Genomic DNA, 23,098 nt, shown 5'->3' with positions numbered 1-23,098 from the left:
TTAAATGTTATTTTAAAAATCTAGTAATTTTTATCATAATGAAGAATTTTGGCATTCCACAAATATACAATTAGTTTTTCAGGGCCAGAACAGTTGTTCAGTCAGTATGCCATTCACATCCCAGTTACACCAATTCCACCCAGGTGTAACTTTTTATGGGGTGCTTAACAGCGATTATTAGTCTGGAAAAGCTTAAGTTTTCGTCAGTTCAACTGATTTCACTGATTGCCGGCTTGGCAGTTCCACAGTGTAGCTTGTGGCGGAGCAGGGAACGACTGACCGCAACTGTAAGATATCTGCGTGTATCTGCGCATGCGCGAAATCCCGAAGTTGCGGTCAGTTTCAGAGGGGTAATGACTGCGAACGCTAACAGTTTCGCTCCCATTACTCGCCAGAAAATCCAGACCATTATATCGAGCTGCAACTATAGAATCCTGCCAGTGGAGACGTTGCAGTGCCGCCACTGGCAGGAGGGTGTAATGAACAACGTGACAGGTATCCGAGTGAATTTCCATATAAATGTGGTTATGGGAGCTTATGGGAATATGTGAAGGGAAGCACAGAATGTATGGCTTCAAAATGGGGACTGAATTACTTCTGTGCACTCTTGTCCAATTATCCCCAGCCATCTAACCCTTCTTCACATGAAGGATATTAATAGGCTTGATTTCTGCAGGGTACCACTACTCTTTGTCTGTAAAAATGAAACTCGATTTCTTCTATGTAAAATAAATCCTTAATCCAGCACCTTCTTGTTTCCGACAGTTCCCCAGCCATTGGTGGACCTTCACCTGAAGTTGATGAGGAAGATTGGGAAGTCTGTGAGCTTTGATCGATGGGAAAAGTACCTTCTCAGAGTAAGCCACTTTACATTGTTCCTGCTGTGTAGTCTTAATGTCATTCAGAGTTGGTCATGCAAGAGCATATTTAACTAGTAGAACTAGCAGTGCCCAGCTCCTTTGAGATGGTATCTTAGATGAGAGCAGTTTTAAAAAATAAAAGCTGTGTGAGGTCATTCAAAACTCTGCTGCCCCGTGTCCCAACTCGCACCCAGTCCCGTTCACCCATTACCCCCTGTGCTCGCTGACCTACATTGGCTCCCAGTCTGGCATTTGGCTCGATTTTTAAAATTCTCATCTTTGTTTTCAAATCCCCCTCCATGATCTCGCCCCTCCCTATCTCTGTAACCTCCTCCAGCCCCACAACCCTCCGAGATCGCTGCACTCCTCCGATTCTGGCCTCTTCAGCATCTCTGATTTTAATCACTCCACCATTGGTGGCCATGCCTTCAGCTGACCAGGCCCGAAGCTCTAGAATTCCCTCCCTAAACTTCTCCGCTTCTCTACCTCTCTCCTCTAAGACACTCATAGAATCATCGAAAGCTACAGCACGGAAGGAGGCCATTTCAGCCCATCGTGTCCGTGCCGGCCAACAAAGAGCTCTCCAGCCTAATTCCACTTCCCAGCTCTTGGTCCGTAGCCCTGCAGGTTACAGCATCCCAAGTGCACAGCCAAGTATTTTTTAAATGTGGTGAGGTTCCTGCTCTACCACCCTTTCAGGCAGTGAGTTCCAGACCCCAACCACCCTCTGGGTGAAGAAATTTCCCCTCAAATCCCCTCTAAACCTTCCCCCAATTACTTTAAATCTGTGCCCCCTGGTTTTTGACCCCTCTGCTAAGGGAAATAGGTCCTTTCTATCCACTTTATCTAATTTTATACACCTCAATAAGGTCTCCCCTCAGCCTCCTCTGTACCAAGGAAAACAGACCCAGCCTATCCAGTCTTTCCTCATAGCTAAGATTCTCTACTCCCGGCAACATCCTTGTAAATCTCCTCTGCGCCCTCTCTAGTGCAATAACACCTTTCCTGTAATGTGGTCCTTAAAACCTACCTCTTTGACCAAGCTTTTGGCCGTCTGCCCTAATATCTCCTTACGTGCCTCGGTGTCAAATTTTGTTTGATATGCTGAAGGCGCTGTATAAATACAAGTTGTTGGTGCAAAATGCAGATGTGAAATGGCCCTGCTCGCCTGTGCATGCAAGACCTTTGTTCCACAGTGCAGCTGCTGTACTCCAGACTTGCTGAGCTGTGTGTAATCCCTACAATTAGTGGGCGACCACTTCAGAACTGGGCGTGGGGCCATCCTACATACAGTAATCGTGCTACTTTGGTTGAAAGCTATGGTTTTGAGTTAGCGAGATAAAATTACACCTGCGTGATTATCCGCTTTATTACCACTTCTTTGCCGCAGACTCAAAATCCCGGAGCTCCTAAACTAACAGCACTGTGGGAGTACTTTCACCACATGGACTGCAGCGGTTCAAGAAGGCGGCTCACCACCACCTTCTCGAGGGCAATTGGGGATGGGAAATAAATATCTTATTTATTGATGAAACAACAATTTGCATTTATATTTTATTTCCCACAACTTCCAGTCGTCGAGTCCCCCCCATTGTGCATTCAAATCCGCAACTTGCTGCATGGAGAGTCACGGCATAAACCCACATTCCACCACTTCTGTGGTTCAGCGAGTTAGCATCAAGAGGAGCCACTTTAAGTCTCAATAATGGAAATTAAAGCCACAAAGTTAAAAATATGCCGCCATAGAATCATAGGAATGAATGAATGAACGACAACTTGCATTTATATAGCGATTTTAACGTGGTAAAACGTCCCAAGGCGCTTCACAGGAGCGATTATCAAACAGAATTTGACACCGAGCCACGCAAGGAGATATTCGGACAGGTGACCAAAAGCTTGGTCAAAGAGGATACGGAGAATGAGATTACATTAAACAAGTCCAGTTAAATTATTAGCACCAGGAGAAGAGAGGGGTAGAGAGGCGGTGAGGTTTAGGGAGGGAATTCCAGAGCTGAAGGCACGGCCGCCAGTGGTGGAGCGACTTGGGGAATGCTCAGGAATCCAGAATTGGTGGAACGCAGGACGTATAGAATGAGGCCATTATGCCTGTGCTAGTGCTAATAATTTAACTGGACTTGTTTGATGTAATCTCATTCCCCATATCCTCTTAAGTTCTCATTTTGGGTACTTATCCGATTTCCATTTATATAATGTGCCCGAATAGCCATTTGCGGTAAAGCATTCCATGTTCTAATACCCTTGTGTGAAAAGATTTCAACTTTCCCCTTCATTCTCCCAGTGATCATGCTCAATCTGTGCTTCCTTGTTCCTGATTCACCGACCAGTGGAAACAATCTTTTAGTATTTACCTATCAAAATCTTTCATCATTTTGGAAACTTCGATTAGATTTTCCCTTCACCACCTCTGTTCCAATGGGGGGGGGGGGGGGGGGGAAGAAAAATTTTTTTTTTTGTATCTTTCTTCATTACTATGACTTCTCATTCCTGGTATAATTCTGGTGAATCTTCCTCTACCCTTTTCATGACTCGAATATCCTTCCTTTAATGGGGTGCCCAGAACTGCACCCTACAACGTCCCACAGCACCTGTTACAGAGCAACTGTTGTACATCAACCCTGAGCAGTCTTCTTGAAGGGGCGATATCGGAGAATTATTGTTGGGTATAAGGACCTGCAGCGGTTTAAGGCGGCGGCTCACCGCCACCTTCTCGAGGGCAATTAGGGATGGGCAATAAATGCTGGCCTTGCCAGCGTCGCCCACATACCATAAACTAATTAAAAAAAAAAAAAAAAAAGTGCACCTGACATCCAGTGTTGTCGTCAAGCTGCCTGGAGGTCTTGCGCAGCAGGCTCACCGGCTCTAAAACGGGGACAAACCGCGGATACGTGGAAATTTGAATGTGCAGCGCAGACCGTTAAAGGGGCCGCGCACCCAAAAATATTAGAGGGAACATTGCTGACATCTCTTGCTATTAAAGTGGATGAGGCTGTTTTTGTAATAGAGAAAGCTAGCCCGAGGTGATATACTAGCCTTCCCTGGTAACTTTTATACACTTAACTTGTGCCCCCTGGTATTTTAAGAAGCGTTCTGACAGAAGAAAACTACCAGGCACTTGGTCTGAGTATTAAACAAAGCTTTAATCAACTGTTTTTCAACATGGAGATCTAGTTGTGTCCTTCACTAGTTCCTGTTAAAGAATGTCCTGAGCAAGCTGGGCCCGTGCCCGAGTATTTATACTCTCCCTGGACAGCGCCACCAGCAGGCCGCCCAGTATTATTTCATAAGTCATTTCCACATGGATGACAAGATTCATGTCACGTTCCTAAGCTGCCTGCTTGCAGGGTGAGGTAAGTTTACTTTGCACTTTACTTCTCCCTTCCCTCTTGCACTTGTTGCCTCCTACTGGGTTGCAGTTCCGCAAGATTGACGACTATGTCCTACTCCCAGTGCTCAGGCAGCTGGCCGTCTAGGCTACCCTGTAAAAATTGGCTCACCACCACCTTCTCGAGGGCAATTGGGGATGGGAAATAAATATCTTCATTATTGATAAAACAACAATTTGCATTTATATTTTATTTCCCACAACTTCCAGTCGTCGAGTCGAGGTATGATAGATCACACTGTCGACGTGTGGGGAAACCTCCTTGTAGCAAGAGTCGGCATCTTCAGTAGTGGAAAAAAGAAAAAAAAGACTTGCATTTCTATAGCGCCCCTTACGACCACTGGACGTCCCAAAGCGCTTTACAGCCAATGAAGTAGTCACTGTTGTACTGTAGGAAACTTGATAGCCAATTTGCGCACAGCAAGCTCCCACAAACAGCAATGTAATAATGACCAGATAATTTTTTTTTTGTGATGTTGATTGAGGGATAAATATTGGCCAGGACACCGGGGAAAACTCTCCAGCTCTTCAAAATAATGCCATGGGATCTTTTACATCCACATGAGACAGCAGACGGGGCCTGGGTTTAACGTCTCATGTGAAAGATGGCACCTCCAACAGTGCAGCACTCCCTCAGTACTGCACTCGTAGTGTCAGCCTGGATCTTAGTGCTCCAGTCTCTGGAGTGGGACTTGAATCCACAGCCTTATGACTCGGAGGCGAGGGTGCTACCCACTGAGCCACGGCCGACTCTGAAGATGGGGAAAAACAGAACAAAGAACATGCTTTTCCCGTGAAGGACAGAAACGAGAGGTTTTGTGCCTCATTCCAATGATGAAATGGGTCTTTTGCATCACAGACTCGGGCAACAGGATGTTTAGGATTACCTGTTGCCTCGTGTTTGAACCCTTCAAACCACGTCCACTGCAGCTGTCTAAATGGTTTGGGATGACCGTAATGAAGCCTTGACGCTGAATAATCCAGAACAAAATAGCAAAATTCGCCTACATAACTGTCTGACTTACAAAAAGCTAATTCAGTGTACGTGGAGCACTTTGGGATGTTCCTGAGACGCGATAAGCTGCCATACAAGTGCAAGTCGTATTAAAAGTACAGTCATGACAAAAGTAGAGATAAAAAGAAAAAAAATCGACTTGAAATATAAACTAAAAGCAAAAAGCCCTGGAGATACACAGTAGGTATGTCTGCATCTGACGAGAGGAAATGTAGCTGAGTGTCTTTGGTGGACACCCTTCCCCAGTCGTTTTTATTTCATGACGCGAGTGGAATGTTTCTTATGTCGATCAGGGTCTGGTTGATTGTTGCTTGCAGCAGCTGAGGAGGGAGGAATGTCCATGTTTATCCAACAATAGATTGTCCAGGTCAGCAAGGTAACGAGTTGAATTGATCAATGTGGGCTGTGAATATCTTGAGGGCAGGGTACTGTTGAAGTGTACTGCAGCAGTTTTTGACGTAATAAAGCTCACTACGCATTTGGTTTGAGTATAAAGCAAGGCTTTAATCAACTTGTTTCAGAACATGGAGGACCAGTTGTACTTCACTAGTTCCTGTCTTACAAAATGTCCCTGGAGAGCTGGGCCCACGCCCGAGTATTTATACTCCTTGGACGGCGCCACCAGCTGGCCGTCCAGTGTTATTTCATGAGTCGTTTCTTTATGATGATGAGATTTATAACAGTTTTTTCCTAGTTTTCCCTTCCCCTCCCCATCTCTCCTCACTGGAACAGAGGTGCAGTTCCAAGAGCATGAGCAGCCCTCAATGTTCCCTCTGATTTGCGGCCTAAGTGCGCGGTCCCTTCCAGTGGCCTGCGCGGGACCTCGCGATGGGTGCACTGCCGCGCACCTTGGGGAGATTATTGGCAGCCCTGATTCCTCTTCCAAATGGCCATTCTTCATGTTTTTTGGGCTCATGGGGAAATCAAGGAATATGGAGATAGGACGGGAAAGTGGAGCTGAGGTCGAAGATCAGCCATGATCTTATTGAATGGCGGAGCAGGCTCGAGGGGCTGTATGGCCGACTCCTGCTCCTAATTCTAATGTTTTTGTGTGTGAGCCTATACAGTGACTGTCAGGAGGCTACTTTACAGGGTGCTTGACAGTCAAGCCTGGTGCTCAGCCATGATCTAATTGAATGGCAGAGCAGGCTTGAAGGGATGAGTGGCCTCCTCCTGTTCCAATGATGTCTTTAAACTGATCCACACATGTACTTTCCAGCAGTATTCACTGGATTGTAATTGGGAGGTCAGGAACTCCCAGCAGATCTTTTTTCCGTCTCTACCTCCCCAATCCATTATAAAACCCTTGCTGTGCCCTTGGCTGAGATCCTGGTACCAATGAGGGATGGACACTAGGACTGTCTGGCTCTTGTGTTTTGGTACGACTCAATGCTGTACATTTACGGGAATGGAAGCACAGTGGTTATGTTACTGGACTAGTAATCCAGAGGCCTGGTCTAATGATCCGGAGACACAAGTTCAAATCCCACCACGGCAGCTGGGGAATTTAAATTTAGTTAATTCAATAAATCTGGAATAAAAAGCTAGTGTCAGTAATGGTGACCATGAAACTATCGGATTGTCGTAAAAACCCATCTGGTTCACTAATGTCCTTTAGGGAAGGAAATCTGCTGTCCTTACCCGGTCTGGCCGATATGTAACTCCAGACCCACAGTTGACTCTTAACTGCCCTAGCAAGCCACTCGGTTGTATCAAACCGCTGGGAAAACACTCACGGACTGCAGCGGTTCAAGAAGGCGGCTCACCACCACCTTCTCGGGGGCAATTCGGGATGGGCAATAAATGCTGGCTTTGCCAGCGACGCCCACATCCTGCGAATGAATAAAAAATTACCTATTGGGCCACTGGCCGAGCTCGTTGCTGTGAAATTTAAGATGGTTGCAGTGATTATACGCCGAGCAGTGCCAAGATGTTCTGCTTGTATGTGTTTAGTTATTGTGGATTGTCTAAGCTTGTGTCTCTGCTATTGAGCAGCCAGGTGGCCTGTTGTGAGGTCAGTGCCCCCTTTTGCATGTCACTAGGACACTGGTCCGGGCAGGAAATCCCCCAGTCTATTTTCCCCTCCACCTGTGGGGAGATGCTGCAGACTGTACCCTACAACTCCATTCCTGGTCCGACCCGGATTGGGAACTAGACGAATGGCCTGCTCATGTGATGAGTCTGTATTGGTGTTCTGCCTGCAGTGGCACTACTCATTCTGGTTTTCTTCTGTAAATCTCTACTTGACATCCCTGAATATATTAAAATAAATCTCCCCCCTCACTTCCAAGTTCTGTTCTCCCAAAGGAGCTGCCTCATGCTGCCGTACTGATCCATGGATGCTGGGTACTGTCCAGTGACTCAGTGGATGGGCAGTCCTTCACGGCTGAGCCTAGATAGAGAGTGAAACTGTTCCCTCTGGCTGGAGAGTCTATAACTAGGGGTCTCAGGATAAGGGGTCGGCCATTTAGGACTGAGATGAGGAGGAATGTCTTCACTCAGAGGGTGGTGAATTCTTTGCCCCAGAGGGCTGTGGCTGTTCAGACATTGAGTGTTTTCAAGACTAAGATCGATAGATTTTTGGGCAACACTAAGGGATCAGGCGGGAAAGTGAAGATCAGCCATGATCTTATTGAATGGCAGAGCAGGCTCGAGGGCCCGTATGTCCTACTCCGAACCTAAGAAATAGGAGCAGATCAGGCTGCTCACCTGTGGTGTGCATCACCGCCATGCTCGGTGTTGCCCAGTTATGCGTATTTCAGCAGGAAGTCACTGGATCACGGTCGGGCGCTGACCCAACATGATTATTTTCTCTACCACAGAAAGCAGTTGAGGCCAATTCATTAAATATATTCAAGAAGGAGTTGGATATATTTCTTAAGGCTAAAGGGATCAAGGGATATAGGGAGAAGGCAGGGACAGGATACTGAGTTTGGATGATCAGCCATGATCTCATTGAATGGCGGAGCAGGCTCGAGGGGCCGAATGGCCGACTCCTGCTCCTATCTTCTATGTTTCTATTATCTCCCATGCGGCCTGTTTGGCAGGGACAGCTGTGACGCCGCCTCCTTGCAGCACAGAAGGAGGCCATTTGGCCCATCGTGCCTGTGCTGGCTTTTTGAAAGTCTCCCCGCGTGACCGCACAGGCTGGGAATTGATCCCATGACCTGGATTGCGTGGTTTGGTTGCACGATGCCTTCACCAACTAAACCATCGATGTAAGCTTTTAAAATCAAACTTTGTAACTATTCTGTGTTAATGGTTTTTTTTCCCTGTTCATTTTTTTAAATTTCTGACTTAAATGTAACCAGCACATTGTCATTTTTAAAAAATAGATTTGCCTGGAGTACAACAATACTTGGGCCTGGGAGATGGAAAAAATTGGATACACCGAGATGGACGCCGAATGCAAACTTGGCCTCTTAAAGGTAATTTCTGAACAACGAACAATTGCTGTACAGGCACTGTGTGCATAAGCGTTCAAGTGTTAACACAAGATACAGTGTATAAGGTGTTAAAGCCGGACGGCCATTTCATGAAGGATAGAAGACTAGAGCCTAGTATTTCGTTGCTTACAAGACTTTATTTACAGAGACGCACATTACATAACTGTGCACCAATGTTCCCTGTAAGCTGCGCTTCGTTCTGCGCGGCCTGTTTCTTTTGCGCGTGGTCCCTTTAAATTTCCGCACATGCGCGGTATAGAAACAGAAACATAGAAGATAGGAGCAGGAGTAGGCCATTCGGCCCCTCGAGCCTGCTCCACCGTTCAATGAGATCATGGCTGATCATCCAAATTCAGTACCCGGTCCCTGCCTTCTCCCCATATCCCTTGATCCCTTTAGCCTTAAGAAGTATATCCAACTCCTTCTTGAATATATTTAATGAATTGGCCTCAACTGCCTTCTGTGGTAGAGAATTCCACAGGTTCACCACTCTCTGGGTGAAGAAATTCCTCCTCATCTCTGTCCTAAATGGCTTACCCCTTATCCTTAGACTGTGACCCCTGGTTCTGGACTCCCCCGCCATCGGGAACATCCTTCCTGCATCTAGTCTGTCTAGTCCTGTTAGAATTTTATAAGTTTCAATGCGATCAGCTCTCATTCTTCTAAACTCTAGCGAATATAAGCCTAATCGACCTAATCTCTCCTCATATGTCATTCCTGCCATCCCAGGTATCAGTCTGGTGAATCTTCGCTGCACCCTCCATGGCAAGAACATCCCTCCTCAGATAAGGCGACCAAAACTGCACACAATACTCAAGGTGTGGTCTCACCAAGGCCCTGTACAATTGCAGCAAGACATCCTTGCTCCTGTACTCGAATCCTCTCGCTACGAAGGCCAGCATACCATTTGCCTTCTTAACCGCCTGCTGCACCTGCATGCTTACCTTCAGCGACTGGTGCACAAGGATATCTACAATGGAGAAGTCGGCGAGTGGCCTGCACGGGTCCTTTCCCATTACTGCGCAGCTTAGAGGGAACGTTGCTATGCATGTCCAAGCAATGTGCCCCCCAACTTTTTTTTGGGGTGTGCGGCTCCTTTAAGGGGCTGCACGGCCCATTTGCAGTTTCGCGCATGCGTGAGATTTAACATTAGAGAAGCCGGTCCCGGGCTGCACGGGAATGGCAGGGAGCTGCACGGCTGCGCAGTTTAGAGGGAACATTGCCCCCAAGATAAGCTTGCAACCCTTCCCCAGGCTACTCCCATATATATGTGCACAAGAGAGTCCCCAATTAATACCCACCATCTGAATGCAATTCACATCAGGGAAGCCAGTGCTGAAAAAGTGACTTGGCGTTAGCATTGTGCACTCGGGTCTGGAATAATATCCCTGTAAAGTGCCAGCATTCCTTAACCCCAATGCCATACCTTACACCGCACCATCTTAATATTTCTCCTCGCCATTTTGGAAGCAAAGCTTTTGCCTATTTAATTACATATTTTCAGCTACTGGGTATTCTTCTCTTCTCCTACCCCTCAACCCCACCTCAAGCTTTCTTCCCACTCTTTTCCTTTACTGAAGGCTTCCTTGCTAGGATATAGTTCTTGTCTCAACTGAAGAGCGAGTGTCTTTAGGCTGTTCAACAATGACTAGCATCGCAGCTAAGCCTAATCTTGTGCTCGCCAAATACTCACACTGACCGTCCAGCAAGGATCACTGGGCAGGAATCGAGAATGGTCCCAAGATCAATTGAGTTTTCCCTCCCTAACCACAGTATGCTGAGGTTATTTGTAATGTGTGTGTGTGTCTGTCTCTGTCTGAAAATAGGGATGGCCAACGACACTCACATCCCAAGAAAAAGAGGTAATTAAAAGGAAAGCCTCAGGGGGGGTGGGAGGAAATGATTCAACTGGTACCATCAGACCTCCCACACGTCACTGTAACAGCACCTTTTGTGTGCGAGCCTGAGCAGATATTGGCAGGCTACTTGGGAATGGGGGGGGGGGGAGGCTCCATTACAGCCTGTCCCCTCTCTCCTCGCACCCCCACACGTCACTGGATAGGGATAAGAATAGAAACCCTGGCTGGTTCTTTTTTTCCCCCCTTTCTTTCTCCTCTCCCCTCCCCTACCCCATACAGCTACTGCCACCAATGTTACCACCACTACCGGCACTCCAATCGCGATTGGTTAACTCCGCGCACTCCTGGTAACCTTCTGTTTCCGAGAGATACGGTCCTAACGAGGCCCTTTCTGTTTCAGTATCTCTGTGAATGTCAGTTTGATGACAATTTAAAATTCAAGAATGTGCTGAATGAAGAGGAGCCAGATGCTATGCGCATGCATCCAATTGGGCGCGATAAGGATGGCCTAATGTACTGGTACCAGCTGGACCAAGAGTTCAACGTCCGATTGTACACAGAAGAACAAGATGACCAAGACGGCTCTTCGTGGCGGCTCATCGTAAGGTACGGCGAGGGCGGGGGAAGCTGGTGAATTTTCTGTTGACGAGTTTCTTGTGGTTAATTTTGAGGGAAATCTGGAATTGCTCCAGTGTTTAAAAAGGGATGGGCGGATGGCAACTCCACCTCTTTAGAGAGTGGTAAATTTCAATAGCGCAGGTAAAAAGAAAATCTGTGAATCTGAACTACGAACAGAAACTGCTAGAGGGGTAAACGGTGTTCAGCGTGTCAAAGAAAAAGACGGGCAGCGCAACCCAAACCCACTGCCGCTACCACTTAGAAGGACACGGGCAGCAGGCGCACTGGAAACACCACCACCTCCAAGTCACACACCATCCTGACTTGGAAATATATCAGGCCGTTCCTTCATCGTCATCTGGGTCAAAATCCTGGAACTCCCTCCCTACCAGCACGGTGGGAGTGCCTTCACCGCACGGACTGCAGCGGTTCAACCACCACCCGATAATTGCAGCGCATCCGGTAAAGCATGAAGCACCACGATTGTGCTGCCTGAAAGGGTGGTAGAAGCAGATTCAATCGTAACTTTGACAAGGGATATGGATATATCCTTGAAAAAGAAAACAGTTGCCGGGCTATGGGGAAAGAGCGGGGGAGTGGGACTAATTGGGCAGGTCTTTCCACTTAACGACAGCTACTTATATTTATTTCAATTTCAGTTTCAATTTTATTTGTCACATAACCAAATACAGCAAGTGAAATCCAGTCAGTGAAATGCTTTTTCCTTAACGAGCCGAGCGCACCAAGCAGCAAAGGACACTTAGCTGCCTGATACGCAAGGACGGCAGCCATTTTCATCGGCGCCATCACAATAGGGTCCGCTCTCGCCTCGCTCCGCCTTTCCCGCACTCCTGCCCGAGAATCTTCAGACGCCGTGGTACGCACGCCATCTACTGGGCCGACAGCGACTCTTTAATGTCCTCTCCATGGCGCTGGTGACTCTAGTAGCCTGCGTGTCTCCTCCACACACCTGGCCTGCACATTATCCCTGGCTGTCCCACTTGGCGTCCTGGTAACCGGGTTCCCTCTCCGGCTCCCGCTCCCTTCAAACTGTCCTCTCCGGCTCCTGCTCCTTTCAAACTGTCCTCTCCCGCTCTCGCTCCTTTCAAACTGTCCTCTCCCGCTCCCGCTCCTTCAAACTGTCCTCTCCGGCTCTCGCTCTTTTCAAACTGTCCTCTCCGGCTCCCGCTCCTTTCAAACTGTCCTCTCCGGCTCCCGCTCCTTTCAAACTGTCCTCTCCGGCTCCCGCTCCTTTCAAACTGTCCTCTCCGGCTCCCGCTCCTTTCAAACTGTCCTCTCCGGCTCCCGCTCCTTTCAAACTGTCCTCTCCCGCTCCTTCAAACTGTCCTCTCCGGCTCCCGCTCCTTTCAAAGTGTCCTCTCTGGCTCCCGCTCATTTCAAGCTGTCCTCTCCGGCTCCCGCTCCTTTCAAACTGTCCTCTCCGGCTCCTGCTCCTTTCAAACTGTCCTCTCCGGCTCCCGCTCCTTTCAAACTGTCCTCTCCGGCTCCCGCTCCTTTCAAACTGTCCTCTCCGGCTCCCGCTCCTTTCAAACTGTCCTCTCCTGCTCCCGCTCCTTTCAAACTGTCCTCTCCCGCTCCTTTCAAACTGTCCTCTCCGGCTCCCGCTCCTTTCAAACTGTCCTCTCCGGCTCCCGCTACTTTCAAACTGTCCTCTCCGGCTCCCGCTCCTTCAAACTGTCCTCTCCCGCTCTCGCTCCTTTCAAACTGTCCTCTCCCGCTCCCGCTCCTTTCAAACTGTCCTCTCCCGCTCCCGCTCCTTTCAAACTGTCCTCTCCGGCACTCGCTCTTTTCAAACTGTCCTCTCCGGCTCTCGCTCTTTTCAAACTGTGCTCTCCGGCTCCCGCTCCTTTCAAACTGTCCTCTCCGGCTCTTGCTCCTTTCAAACTGTCCTCTCCGGCTCTCGCTCCTTTCAAACTGTCCTCTCTGGCTCCCGCTCCTTTCAAACTGTCCTCTCCGGCTCCCGCTCCTTTCAAACTGTCCTCTCTGGCTCCCGCTCCTTCAAACTGTCCTCTCCGGCTCTTGCTCCTTTCAAACTGTCCTCTCCCGCTCCTTTCAAACTGTCCTCTCCGGCTCCCGCTCCTTTCAAACTGTCCTCTCTGGCTCCCGCTCCTTCAAACTGTCCTCTCCGGCTCTCGCTCCTTTCAAACTGTCCTCTCCGGCTCCCGCTTCTTTCAAACTGTCCTCTCCGGCTCTCGCTCCTTTCAAACTGTCCTCTCCCGCTCCCGCTCCTTTCAAACTGTCCTCTCTGGCTCCCGCTCCTTCAAACTGTCCTCTCCCGCTCCTTTCAAACTGTCCTCTCTGGCTCCCGCTCCTTCAAACTGTCCTCTCCGGCTCTTGCTCCTTTCAAACTGTCCTCTCCGGCTCTCGCTCCTTTCAAACTGTCCTCTCCGGCTCCTGCTCCTTTCAAACTGTCCTCTCCGGCTCCCGCTCCTTTCAAACTGTCCTCTCCGGCTCTTGCTCCTTTCAAACTGTCCTCTCCGGCTCTTGCTCCTTTCAAACTGTCCTCTCCGGCTCCCGCTCCTTTCAAACTGTCCTCTCCGGCTCCCGCTCCTTTCAAACTGTCCTCTCCGGCTCCCGCTCCTTTCAAACTGTCCTCTCCCGCTCCCGCTCCTTTCAAACTGTCCTCTCCCGCTCCCGCTCCTTTCAAACTGTCCTCTCCGGCTCCCGCTCCTTCAAACTGTCCTCTCCGGCTCCCGCTCCTTCAAACTGTCCTCTCCGGCTCCCGCTCCTTCAAACTGTCCTCTCCGGCTCCCGCTCCTTTCAAACTGTCCTCTCCGGCTCCCGCTCCTTCAAACTGTCCTCTCCGGCTCTCGCTCCTTTCAAACTGTCCTCTCCCGCTCCCGCTCCTTTCAAACTGTCCTCTCCCGCTCCCACTCCTTTCAAACTGTCCTCTCCCGCTCCCGCTCCTTTCAAACTGTCCTCTCCCGCTCTCGCTCCTTTCAAACTGTGCTCTCCCGCTCTCGCTCCTTTCAAACTGTCCTCTCCGGCTCCCGCTCCTTTCAAACTGTCCTCTCCCGCTCCTTTCAAACTGTCCTCTCCGGCTCTGTTCAAACTGTCCTCTCCGGCTCCCGCTCCTTTCAAACTGTCCTCTCCCGCTCCTTTCAAACTGTCCTCTCCGGCTCTCGCTCCTTTCAAACTGTCCTCTCCCGCTCCTTTCAAACTGTCCTCTCCCGCTCCCGCTCTGTTCAAACTGTCCTCTCCGGCTCCTTTCAAACTGTCCTCTCCGGCTCCGGCTCCTTTCAAACTGTCCTCTCCGGCTCCCGCTCCTTTCAAACTGTCCTCTCCCGCTCCCGCTCCTTTCAAACTGTCCTCTCCGGCTCCCGCTCCTTTCAAACTGTCCTCTCCGGCTCTCGCTCCTTTCAAACTGTCCTCTCCGGCTCCCGCTCCTTTCAAACTGTCCTCTCCGGCTCCCGCTCCTTTCAAACTGTCCTCTCCGGCTCCCGCTCCTTTCAAACTGTACTCTCCCGCTCCCGCTCCTTTCAAACTGTCCTCTCCGGCTCCCGCTCCTTTCAAACTGTCCTCTCCCGCTCTCGCTCCTTTCAAACTGTCCTCTCCGGCTCCCGCTCCTTTCAAACTGTCCTCTCCCGCTCTCGCTCCTTTCAAACTGTCCTCTCCGGCTCTCGCTCCTTTCAAACTGTCCTCTCCCGCTCCCGCTCCTTTCAAACTGTCCTCTCCGGCTCCCGCTCCTTTCAAACTGTCCTCTCCGGCTCCCGCTCCCTTCAAACTGTCCTCTCCCGCTCCCGCTCCTTTCAAACTGTCCTCTCCCGCTCCCTTCAAACTGTCCTCTCCGGCTCCCGCTCCTTTCAAACTGTCGTCTCCCGCTCTCGCTCCTTTCAAACTGTCCTCTCCCGCTCCCGCTCCTTCAAACTGTCCTCTCCGGCTCTCGCTCCTTTCAAACTGTCCTCTCCCCCTCCCGCTCCTTTCAAACTGTCCTCTCCGGCTCCCGCTCCTTTCAAACTGTCCTCTCCCCCTCCCGCTCCTTTCAAACTGTCCTCTCCGGCTCTCGCTCCTTCAAACTGTCCTCTCCGGCTCCCGCTCCTTTCAAACTGTCCTCTCCGGCTCCCGCTCCTTTCAAACTGTCCTCTCCGGCTCTCGCTCCTTTCAAATTGTCCTCTCCGGCTCCCGCTCCTTTCCAACTGTCCTCTCCCGCTCCCGCTCCCTTCAAACTGTCCTCTCCGGCTCCCGCTCCTTTCAAACTGTCCTCTCCGGCTCCCGCTCCTTTCAAACTGTCCTCTCCCGCTCCCGCTCCTTCAAACTGTCCTCTCCCGCTCCCGCTCCTTTCAAACTGTCCTCTCCCGCTCTCGCTCCTTCAAACTGTCCTCTCCAGCTCCCGCTCCTTTCAAACGGTCCACTCCGGCTCTCGCTCCTTTCAAACTGTCCTCTCCCGCTCCCGCTCCCTTCAAACTGTCCTCTTCCCCCTCCCGCTCCTTTCAAACTGTCCTCTCCCCCTCCCGCTCCTTTCAAACTGTCCTCTCCGGCTCTCGCTCCTTCAAACTGTCCTCTCCGGCTCCCGCTCCTTTCAAACTGTCCTCTCCGGCTCCCGCTCCTTTCAAACTGTCCTCTGCGGCTCTCGCTCCTTTCAAATTGTCCTCTCCGGCTCCCGCTCCTTTCCAACTGTCCTCTCCCGCTCCCGCTCCTTTCAAACTGTCCTCTCCGGCTCTCGCTCCCTTCAAACTGTCGTCTCCCGCTCCCGCTCCTTTCAAACTGTCGTCTCCCGCTCCCGCTCCTTTCAAACTGTCCTCTCCGGCTCCCGCTCCTTTCAAACTGTCCTCTCCGGCTCCCGCTCCCTTCAAACTGTCCTCTCCCGCTCCCGCTCCTTTCAAACTGTCGTCTCCCGCTCCTTTCAAACTGTCCTCTCCGGCTCCCGCTCCCTTCAAACTGTCCTCTCCGGCTCCCGCTCCTTTCAAACTGTCGTCTCCCGCTCCCGCTCCTTTCAAACTGTCGTCTCCCGCTCCCGCTCTTTTCAAACTGTCCTCTCCGGCTCTCGCTCCCTTCAAACTGTCCACTCCGGCTCCCGCTCCTTTCAAACTGTCCTCTCCCGCTCTCGCTCCTTCAAACTGTCCTCTCCGGCTCCCGCTCCTTTCAAACTGTCCTCTCCGGCTCCCGCTCCTTTCAAACTGTCCTCTCCGGCTCTCGCTCCTTCAAACTGTCCTCTCCGGCTCTCGCTCCTTTCAAACTGTCCTCTCTGGCTCCCGCCCCTTTCAAACTGTCCTCTCCGGCTCCCGCTCCTTTCAAACTGTCCTCTCCGGCTCCCGCTCCTTTCAAACTGTCCTCTCCGGCTCCCGCTCCTTTCAAACTGACCTCTCCGGCTCCCGCTCCTTTCAAACTGTCCTCTCCCGCTCTCGCTCCCTTCAAACTGTCCTCTCCAGCTCCCGCTCCTTTCAAACTGTGCTCTCCCGCTCCCGCCCCTTTCAAACTGTCCTCTCCGGCTCCCGCTCCCTTCAAACTGTCCTCTCCGGCTCCCGCTCCTTTCAAACTGTCCTCTCCCGCTCCCGCTCTGTTCAAACTGTCCTCTCCCACTCCCGCTCCTTTCAAACTGTCCTCTCCGGCTCCCGCTCCTTTCAAACTGTCCTCTCCCGCTCCCGCTCCTTCAAACTGTCCTCTCCGGCTCCTGCTCCTTTCAAACTGTCCTCTCCCGCTCCCGCTCCTTCAAACTGTCGTCTCCCGCTCTGTTCAAACTGTCCTCTCCAGCTCCCGCTCCTTTCAAACTGTCCTCTCCCGCTCCCGCTCTGTTCAAACTGTCCTCTCCCACTCCCGCTCCTTTCAAACTGTCCTCTCCGGCTCCCGCTCCTTTCAAACTGTCCTCTCCCGCTCCCGCTCCTTCAAACTGTCCTCTCCGGCTCCTGCTCCTTTCAAACTGTCCTCTCCCGCTCCCGCTCCTTCAAACTGTCCTCTCCAGCTCCCGCTCCTTTCAAACTGTGCTCTCCCGCTCCCGCCCCTTTCAAACTGTCCTCTCCGGCTCCCGCTCCTTTCAAACTGTCCTCTCCGGCTCCCGCTCCTTTCAAACTGTCCTCTCCCGCTCCCGCTCCTTTCAAACTGTCCTCTCCTGCTCCCGCTCCTTTCAAACTGTCCTCTCCCGCTCTCGCTCCTTCAAACTGTCCTCTCCGGCTCCCGCTCCTTTCAAACTGTGCTCTCCCGCTCCCTTCAAACTGTCCTCTCCCGCTCCCGCCCCTTTCAAACTGTCCTCTCCGGCTCCCGCTCCTTTCAAACTGTCCTCTCCGACTCCCGCTCCTTTCAAACTGTCCTCTCCCGCTCCCGCTCCTTTCAAACTGTCCTCTCCTGCTCCCGCTCCTTTCAAACTGTCCTCTCCCGCTCTCGCTCCTTCAAACTGTCCTCTCCGGCTCCCGCTCCTTTCAAACTGTGCTCTCCCGCTCCCTTCAAACTGTCCTCTCCCGCTCTCGCTCCTTTCAAACTGTCCTCTCCGGTTCCCGCTCCTTTCAAACTGTCCTCTCCGGCTCTCGCTCCTTTCAAACTGTCCTCTCCGGCTCCCGCTCCTTCAAACTGTCCTCTCCGGCTCCCGCTCCTTTCAAACTGTCCTCTCCGGCTCTCGCTCCTTTCAAACTGTCCTCTCCGGCTCCCGCTCCTTTCAAACTGTCCTCTCCGGCTCCCGCTCCTTTCAAACTGTCCTCTCCGGCTCCCGCTCCTTTCAAACTGTCCTCTCCGGCTCTCGCTCCTTTCAAACTGTCCTCTCCCGCTCCTTTCAAACTGTCCTCTCCCGCTCCCGCTCCTTTCAAACTGTCCTCTCCGGCTCTCGCTCCTTTCAAACTGTGCTCTCCCGCTCTCGCTCCTTTCAAACTGTCCCCTCCGGCTCTCGCTCCTTTCAAACTGTCCTCACCCGCTCCTTTCAAACTGTCCTCTCCCGCTCCCGCTCTGTTCAAACTGTCCTCTCCGGCTCCCGCTCCTTTCAAACTGTCCTCTCCCGCTCCTTTCAAACTGTCCTCTCCGGCTCTCGCTCCTTTCAAACTGTCCTCTCCCGCTCCCGCTCTGTTCAAACTGTCCTCTCCGGCTCCGGCTCCTTTCAAACTGTCCTCTCCGGCTCCCGCTCCTTTCAAACTGTCCTCTCCGGCTCCCGCTCCTTTCAAACTGTCCTCTCCGGCTCTCGCTCCTTTCAAACTGTCCTCTCCCGCTCCCGCTCTGTTCAAACTGTCCTCTCCGGCTCCCGCTCCTTTCAAACTGTCCTCTCCGGCTCTCGCTCCTTTCAAACTGTCCTCTCCGGCTCCCGGTCCTTTCAAACTGTCCTCTCCGGCTCCCGCTCCTTTCAAACTGTCCTCTCCGGCTCCCGCTCCTTTCAAACTGTCCTCTCCGGCTCCCGCTCCTTTCAAACTGTCCTCTCCGGCTCCCGCTCCTTTCAAACTGTCCTCTCCCGCTCCCGCTCCTTTCAAACTGTCCTCTCCCGCTCCCGCTCCTTTCAAACTGTCCTCTCCCGCTCCCGCTCCTTTCAAACTGTCCTCTCCGGCTCCCGCTCCTTTCAAACTGTCCTCTCCGGCTCCCGCTCCTTTCAAACTGTCCTCTCCCGCTCTCGCTCCTTTCAAACTGTCCTCTCCCGCTCCTTTCAAACTGTCCTCTCCCGCTCTCGCTCCTTTCAAACTGTCCTCTCCGGCTCCCGCTCCTTTCAAACTGTCCTCTCCCGCTCTCGCTCCTTTCAAACTGTCCTCTCCGGCTCTCGCTCCTTTCAAACTGTCCTCTCCCGCTCCCGCTCCCTTCAAACTGTCCTCTCCGGCTCCCGCTCCCTTCAAACTGTCCTCTCCCGCTCCCGCTCCTTTCAAACTGTCCTCTCCGGCTCCCGCTCCTTTCAAACTGTCCTCTCCGGCTCCCGCTCCTTTCAAACTGTCCTCTCCCGCTCCTTTCAAACTGTCCTCTCCCGCTCTCGCTCCTTTCAAACTGTCCTCTCCGGCTCCCGCTCCTTTCCAACTGTCCTCTCCCGCTCCTTTCAAACTGTCCTCTCCGGCTCCCGCTCCTTTCAAACTGTCCACTCCGGCTCCCGCTCCTTTCATACTGTCCTCTCCCGCTCCCGCTCCTTTCAAACTGTCCTCTCCCGCTCCCGCTCCTTTCAAACTGTCCTCTCCGGCTCCCGCTGCTTTCAAACTGTCCTCTCCGGCTCCCGCTCCTTTCAAACTGTCCTCTCCCGCTCCCGCTCCTTTCAAACTGTCCTCTCCGGCTCCCGCTCCTTTCAAACTGTCCTCTCCCGCTCCCGCTCCTTTGAAACTGTCCTCTCCGGTTCCCGCTCCTTTCAAACTGTCCTCTCCGGCTCCCGCTCCTTTCAAACTGTCCTCTCCGGCTCCCGCTCCTTTCAAACTGTCCTCTCCGGCTCTCGCTCCTTTCAAACTGTCCTCTCCGGCTCTCGCTCCTTTCAAACTGTCCTCTCCGGCTCTCGCTCCCTTCAAACTGTCCTCTCCAGCTCCCGCTCCTTTCAAACTGTCCTCTCCGGCTCCCGCTCCCTTCAAACTGTCCACTCCAGCTCCCGCTCCTTTCAAACTGTGCTCTCCCGCTCCCTTCAAACTGTCCTCTCCGGCTCCCGCTCCTTTCAAACTGTCCTCTCCGGCTCCCGCTCCTTTCAAACTGTCGTCTCCTGCTCCCGCTCCTTTCCAACTGTCCTCTCCGGCTCCCGCTCCTTTCCAACTGTCCTCTCCGGCTCCCGCTCCTTTCAAACTGTCCTCTCCGGCTCCCGCTCCTTTCAAACTGTCCTCTCCGGCTCCCGCTCCTTTCAAACTGTCCTCTCCGGCTCCCGCTCCTTTCAAACTGTCCTCTCCGGCTCCCGCTCCTTTCAAACTGTCCTCTCCGGCTCCCGCTCCTTTCAAACTGTCCTCTCCGGCTCCCGCTCCTTTCAAACTGTCCTCTCCGGCTCTCGCTCCCTTCAAACTGTCCTCTCCCGCTCTCGCTCCTTTCAAACTGTCCTCTCCGGCTCCCGCTCCTTTCAAACTGTCCTCTCCGGCTCCCGCTCCTTTCAAACTGTCCTCTCCGGCTCCCGCTCCTTTCAAACTGTCCTCTCCCGCTCCCCCTCTGTTCAAACTGTCCTCTCCCGCTCCCGCTCCTTTCAAACTGTCCTCTCCGGCTCCCGCTCCTTTCAAACTGTCCTCTCCCGCTCCCGCTCCTTTCAAACTGTCCTCTCCCGCTCCCGCTCCTTTCAAACTGTCCTCTCCCGCTCCCGCTCCTTCAAACTGTCCTCTCCAGCTCCCGCTCCTTTCAAACTGTCCTCTCCGGCTCCCGCTCCTTTCAAACTGTCCTCTCCGGCTCTCGCTCCTTTCAAACTGTCCTCTCCGGCTCCCGCTCCCTTCAAACTGTCCTCTCCCGCTCCCGCTCCTTTCAAACTGTCCTCTCCAGCTCCCGCTCCTTTCAAACTGTCCTCTCCCGCTCCCGCTCCTTTCAAACTGTGCTCTCCGGCTCTCGCTCCTTTCAAACTGTCCTCTCCCGCTCCCGCTCCTTTCAAACTGTCCTCTCCCGCTCCCGCTCCTTTCAAACTGTCCTCTCCGGCTCCCGCTCCTTTCAAACTGTCCTCTCCGGCTCCCGCTCCTTTCAAACTGTCCTCTCCGGCTCTTGCTCCTTTCAAACTGTGCTCTCCCGCTCCCGCTCCCTTCAAACTGTCCTCTCCTGCTCTCGCTCCTTTCAAACTGTCCTCTCCGGCTCCCGCTCCTTTCAAACTGTCCTCTCCGGCTCTCGCTCCTTTCAAACTGTCCTCTCCGGCTCCCGCTCCTTCAAACTGTCCTCTCCGGCTCCCGCTCCTTTCAAACTGTCCTCTCCGGCTCTCGCTCCTTTCAAACTGTCCTCTCCCGCTCCCGCTCCTTTCAAACTGTCCTCTCCCGCTCCCGCTCCTTTCAAACTGTCCTCTCCCGCTCTCGCTCCTTTCAAACTGTGCTCTCCCGCTCTCGCTCCTTTCAAACTGTCCTCTCCGGCTCTCGCTCCTTTCAAACTGTCCTCTCCCGCTCCTTTCAAACTGTCCTCTCCCGCTCCCGCTCTGTTCAAACTGTCCTCTCCGGCTCCCGCTCCTTTCAAACTGTCCTCTCCCGCTCCTTTCAAACTGTCCTCTCCGGCTCTCGCTCCTTTCAAACTGTCCTCTCCGGCTCTCGCTCCTTTCAAACTGTCCTCTCCCGCTCCCGCTCCTTTCAAATTGTCCTCTCCCGCTCCCGCTCTGTTCAAACTGTCCTCTCCGGCTCCGGCTCCTTTCAAACTGTCCTCTCCGGCTCCCGCTCCTTTCAAACTGTCCTCTCCGGCTCCAGCTCCTTTCAAACTGTCCTCTCCGGCTCTCGCTCCTTTCAAACTGTCCTCTCCGGCTCTCGCTCCTTTCAAACTGTCCTCTCCGGCTCTCGCTCCTTTCAAACTGTCCTCTCCGGCTCCCGCTCTGTTCAAACTGTCCTCTCCGGCTCCCGCTCCTTTCAAACTGTCCTCTCCGGCTCTCGCTCCTTTCAAACTGTCCTCTCCGGCTCCCGCTCCTTTCAAACTGTCCTCTCCGGCTCCCGCTCCTTTCAAACTGTCCTCTCCGGCTCCCGCTCCTTTCAAACTGTCCTCTCCGGCTCTCGCTCCTTTCAAACTGTCCTCTCCGGCTCTCGCTCCTTTCAAACTGTCCTCTCCCGCTCCCGCTCTGTTCAAACTGTCCTCTCCGGCTCCCGCTCCTTTCAAACTGTCCTCTCCGGCTCTCGCTCCTTTCAAACTGTCCTCTCCGGCTCCCGCTCCTTTCAAACTGTCCTCTCCGGCTCTCGCTCCTTTCAAACTGTCCTCTCCGGCTCTCGCTCCTTTCAAACTGTCCTCTCCGGCTCCCGCTCCTTTCAAACTGTCCTCTCCCGCTCTCGCTCCTTTCAAACTGTCCTCTCCGGCTCTCGCTCCTTTCAAACTGTCCTCTCCGGCTCCCGCTCCTTTCAAACTGTCCTCTCCGGCTCCCGCTCCTTTCAAACTGTCCTCTCCCGCTCCCGCTCCTTTCAAACTGTCCTCTCCCGCTCCCGCTCCTTTCAAACTGTCCTCTCCCGCTCTCGCTCCTTTCAAACTGTGCTCTCCCGCTCTCGCTCCTTTCAAACTGTCCTCTCCGGCTCTCGCTCCTTTCAAACTGTCCTCTCCCGCTCCTTTCAAACTGTCCTCTCCCGCTCCCGCTCTGTTCAAACTGTCCTCTCCGGCTCCCGCTCCTTTCAAACTGTCCTCTCCCGCTCCTTTCAAACTGTCCTCTCCGGCTCTCGCTCCTTTCAAACTGTCCTCTCCGGCTCTCGCTCCTTTCAAACTGTCCTCTCCCGCTCCCGCTCCTTTCAAATTGTCCTCTCCCGCTCCCGCTCTGTTCAAACTGTCCTCTCCGGCTCCGGCTCCTTTCAAACTGTCCTCTCCGGCTCCCGCTCCTTTCAAACTGTCCTCTCCGGCTCCAGCTCCTTTCAAACTGTCCTCTCCGGCTCTCGCTCCTTTCAAACTGTCCTCTCCGGCTCTCGCTCCTTTCAAACTGTCCTCTCCGGCTCTCGCTCCTTTCAAACTGTCCTCTCCGGCTCCCGCTCTGTTCAAACTGTCCTCTCCGGCTCCCGCTCCTTTCAAACTGTCCTCTCCGGCTCTCGCTCCTTTCAAACTGTCCTCTCCGGCTCCCGCTCCTTTCAAACTGTCCTCTCCGGCTCCCGCTCCTTTCAAACTGTCCTCTCCGGCTCCCGCTCCTTTCAAACTGTCCTCTCCGGCTCTCGCTCCTTTCAAACTGTCCTCTCCGGCTCTCGCTCCTTTCAAACTGTCCTCTCCCGCTCCCGCTCTGTTCAAACTGTCCTCTCCGGCTCCCGCTCCTTTCAAACTGTCCTCTCCGGCTCTCGCTCCTTTCAAACTGTCCTCTCCGGCTCCCGCTCCTTTCAAACTGTCCTCTCCCGCTCCCGCTCCTTTCAAACTGTCCTCTCCGGCTCTCGCTCCTTTCAAACTGTCCTCTCCGG

At 52.7% G+C, this 23,098-nt stretch overlaps 1 protein-coding gene across 10 annotated transcripts in view; it reads left to right on the top strand.

The window, feature by feature from the left end:
• The window catches only part of rsf1a (remodeling and spacing factor 1a), a 156,385-nt gene that overhangs the window by 36,658 nt on the left and 96,629 nt on the right, over positions 1 to 23,098 (top strand). For all 10 annotated transcript variants that reach the window (XM_085999739.1, XM_085999740.1, XM_085999732.1 and 7 more), the window contains exons 2-4: positions 766 to 857; positions 8,614 to 8,706; positions 10,984 to 11,189. In XM_085999739.1, coding sequence (XP_085855865.1) covers positions 766 to 857; positions 8,614 to 8,706; positions 10,984 to 11,189 — 391 coding nt within the window. The remainder of the gene's footprint in view (positions 1 to 765; positions 858 to 8,613; positions 8,707 to 10,983; positions 11,190 to 23,098) is intronic.

This window comes from Somniosus microcephalus, chromosome 10 (assembly GCF_052327205.1).
Source record: "Somniosus microcephalus isolate GS21.2 chromosome 10, FLI_Smic_1.0, whole genome shotgun sequence".
Taxonomy (NCBI): Eukaryota; Metazoa; Chordata; class Chondrichthyes; order Squaliformes; family Somniosidae; genus Somniosus; species Somniosus microcephalus.
Note: the sequence above shows the minus strand (reverse complement) of the source record. Positions and strands in the feature narration are given on the sequence as shown.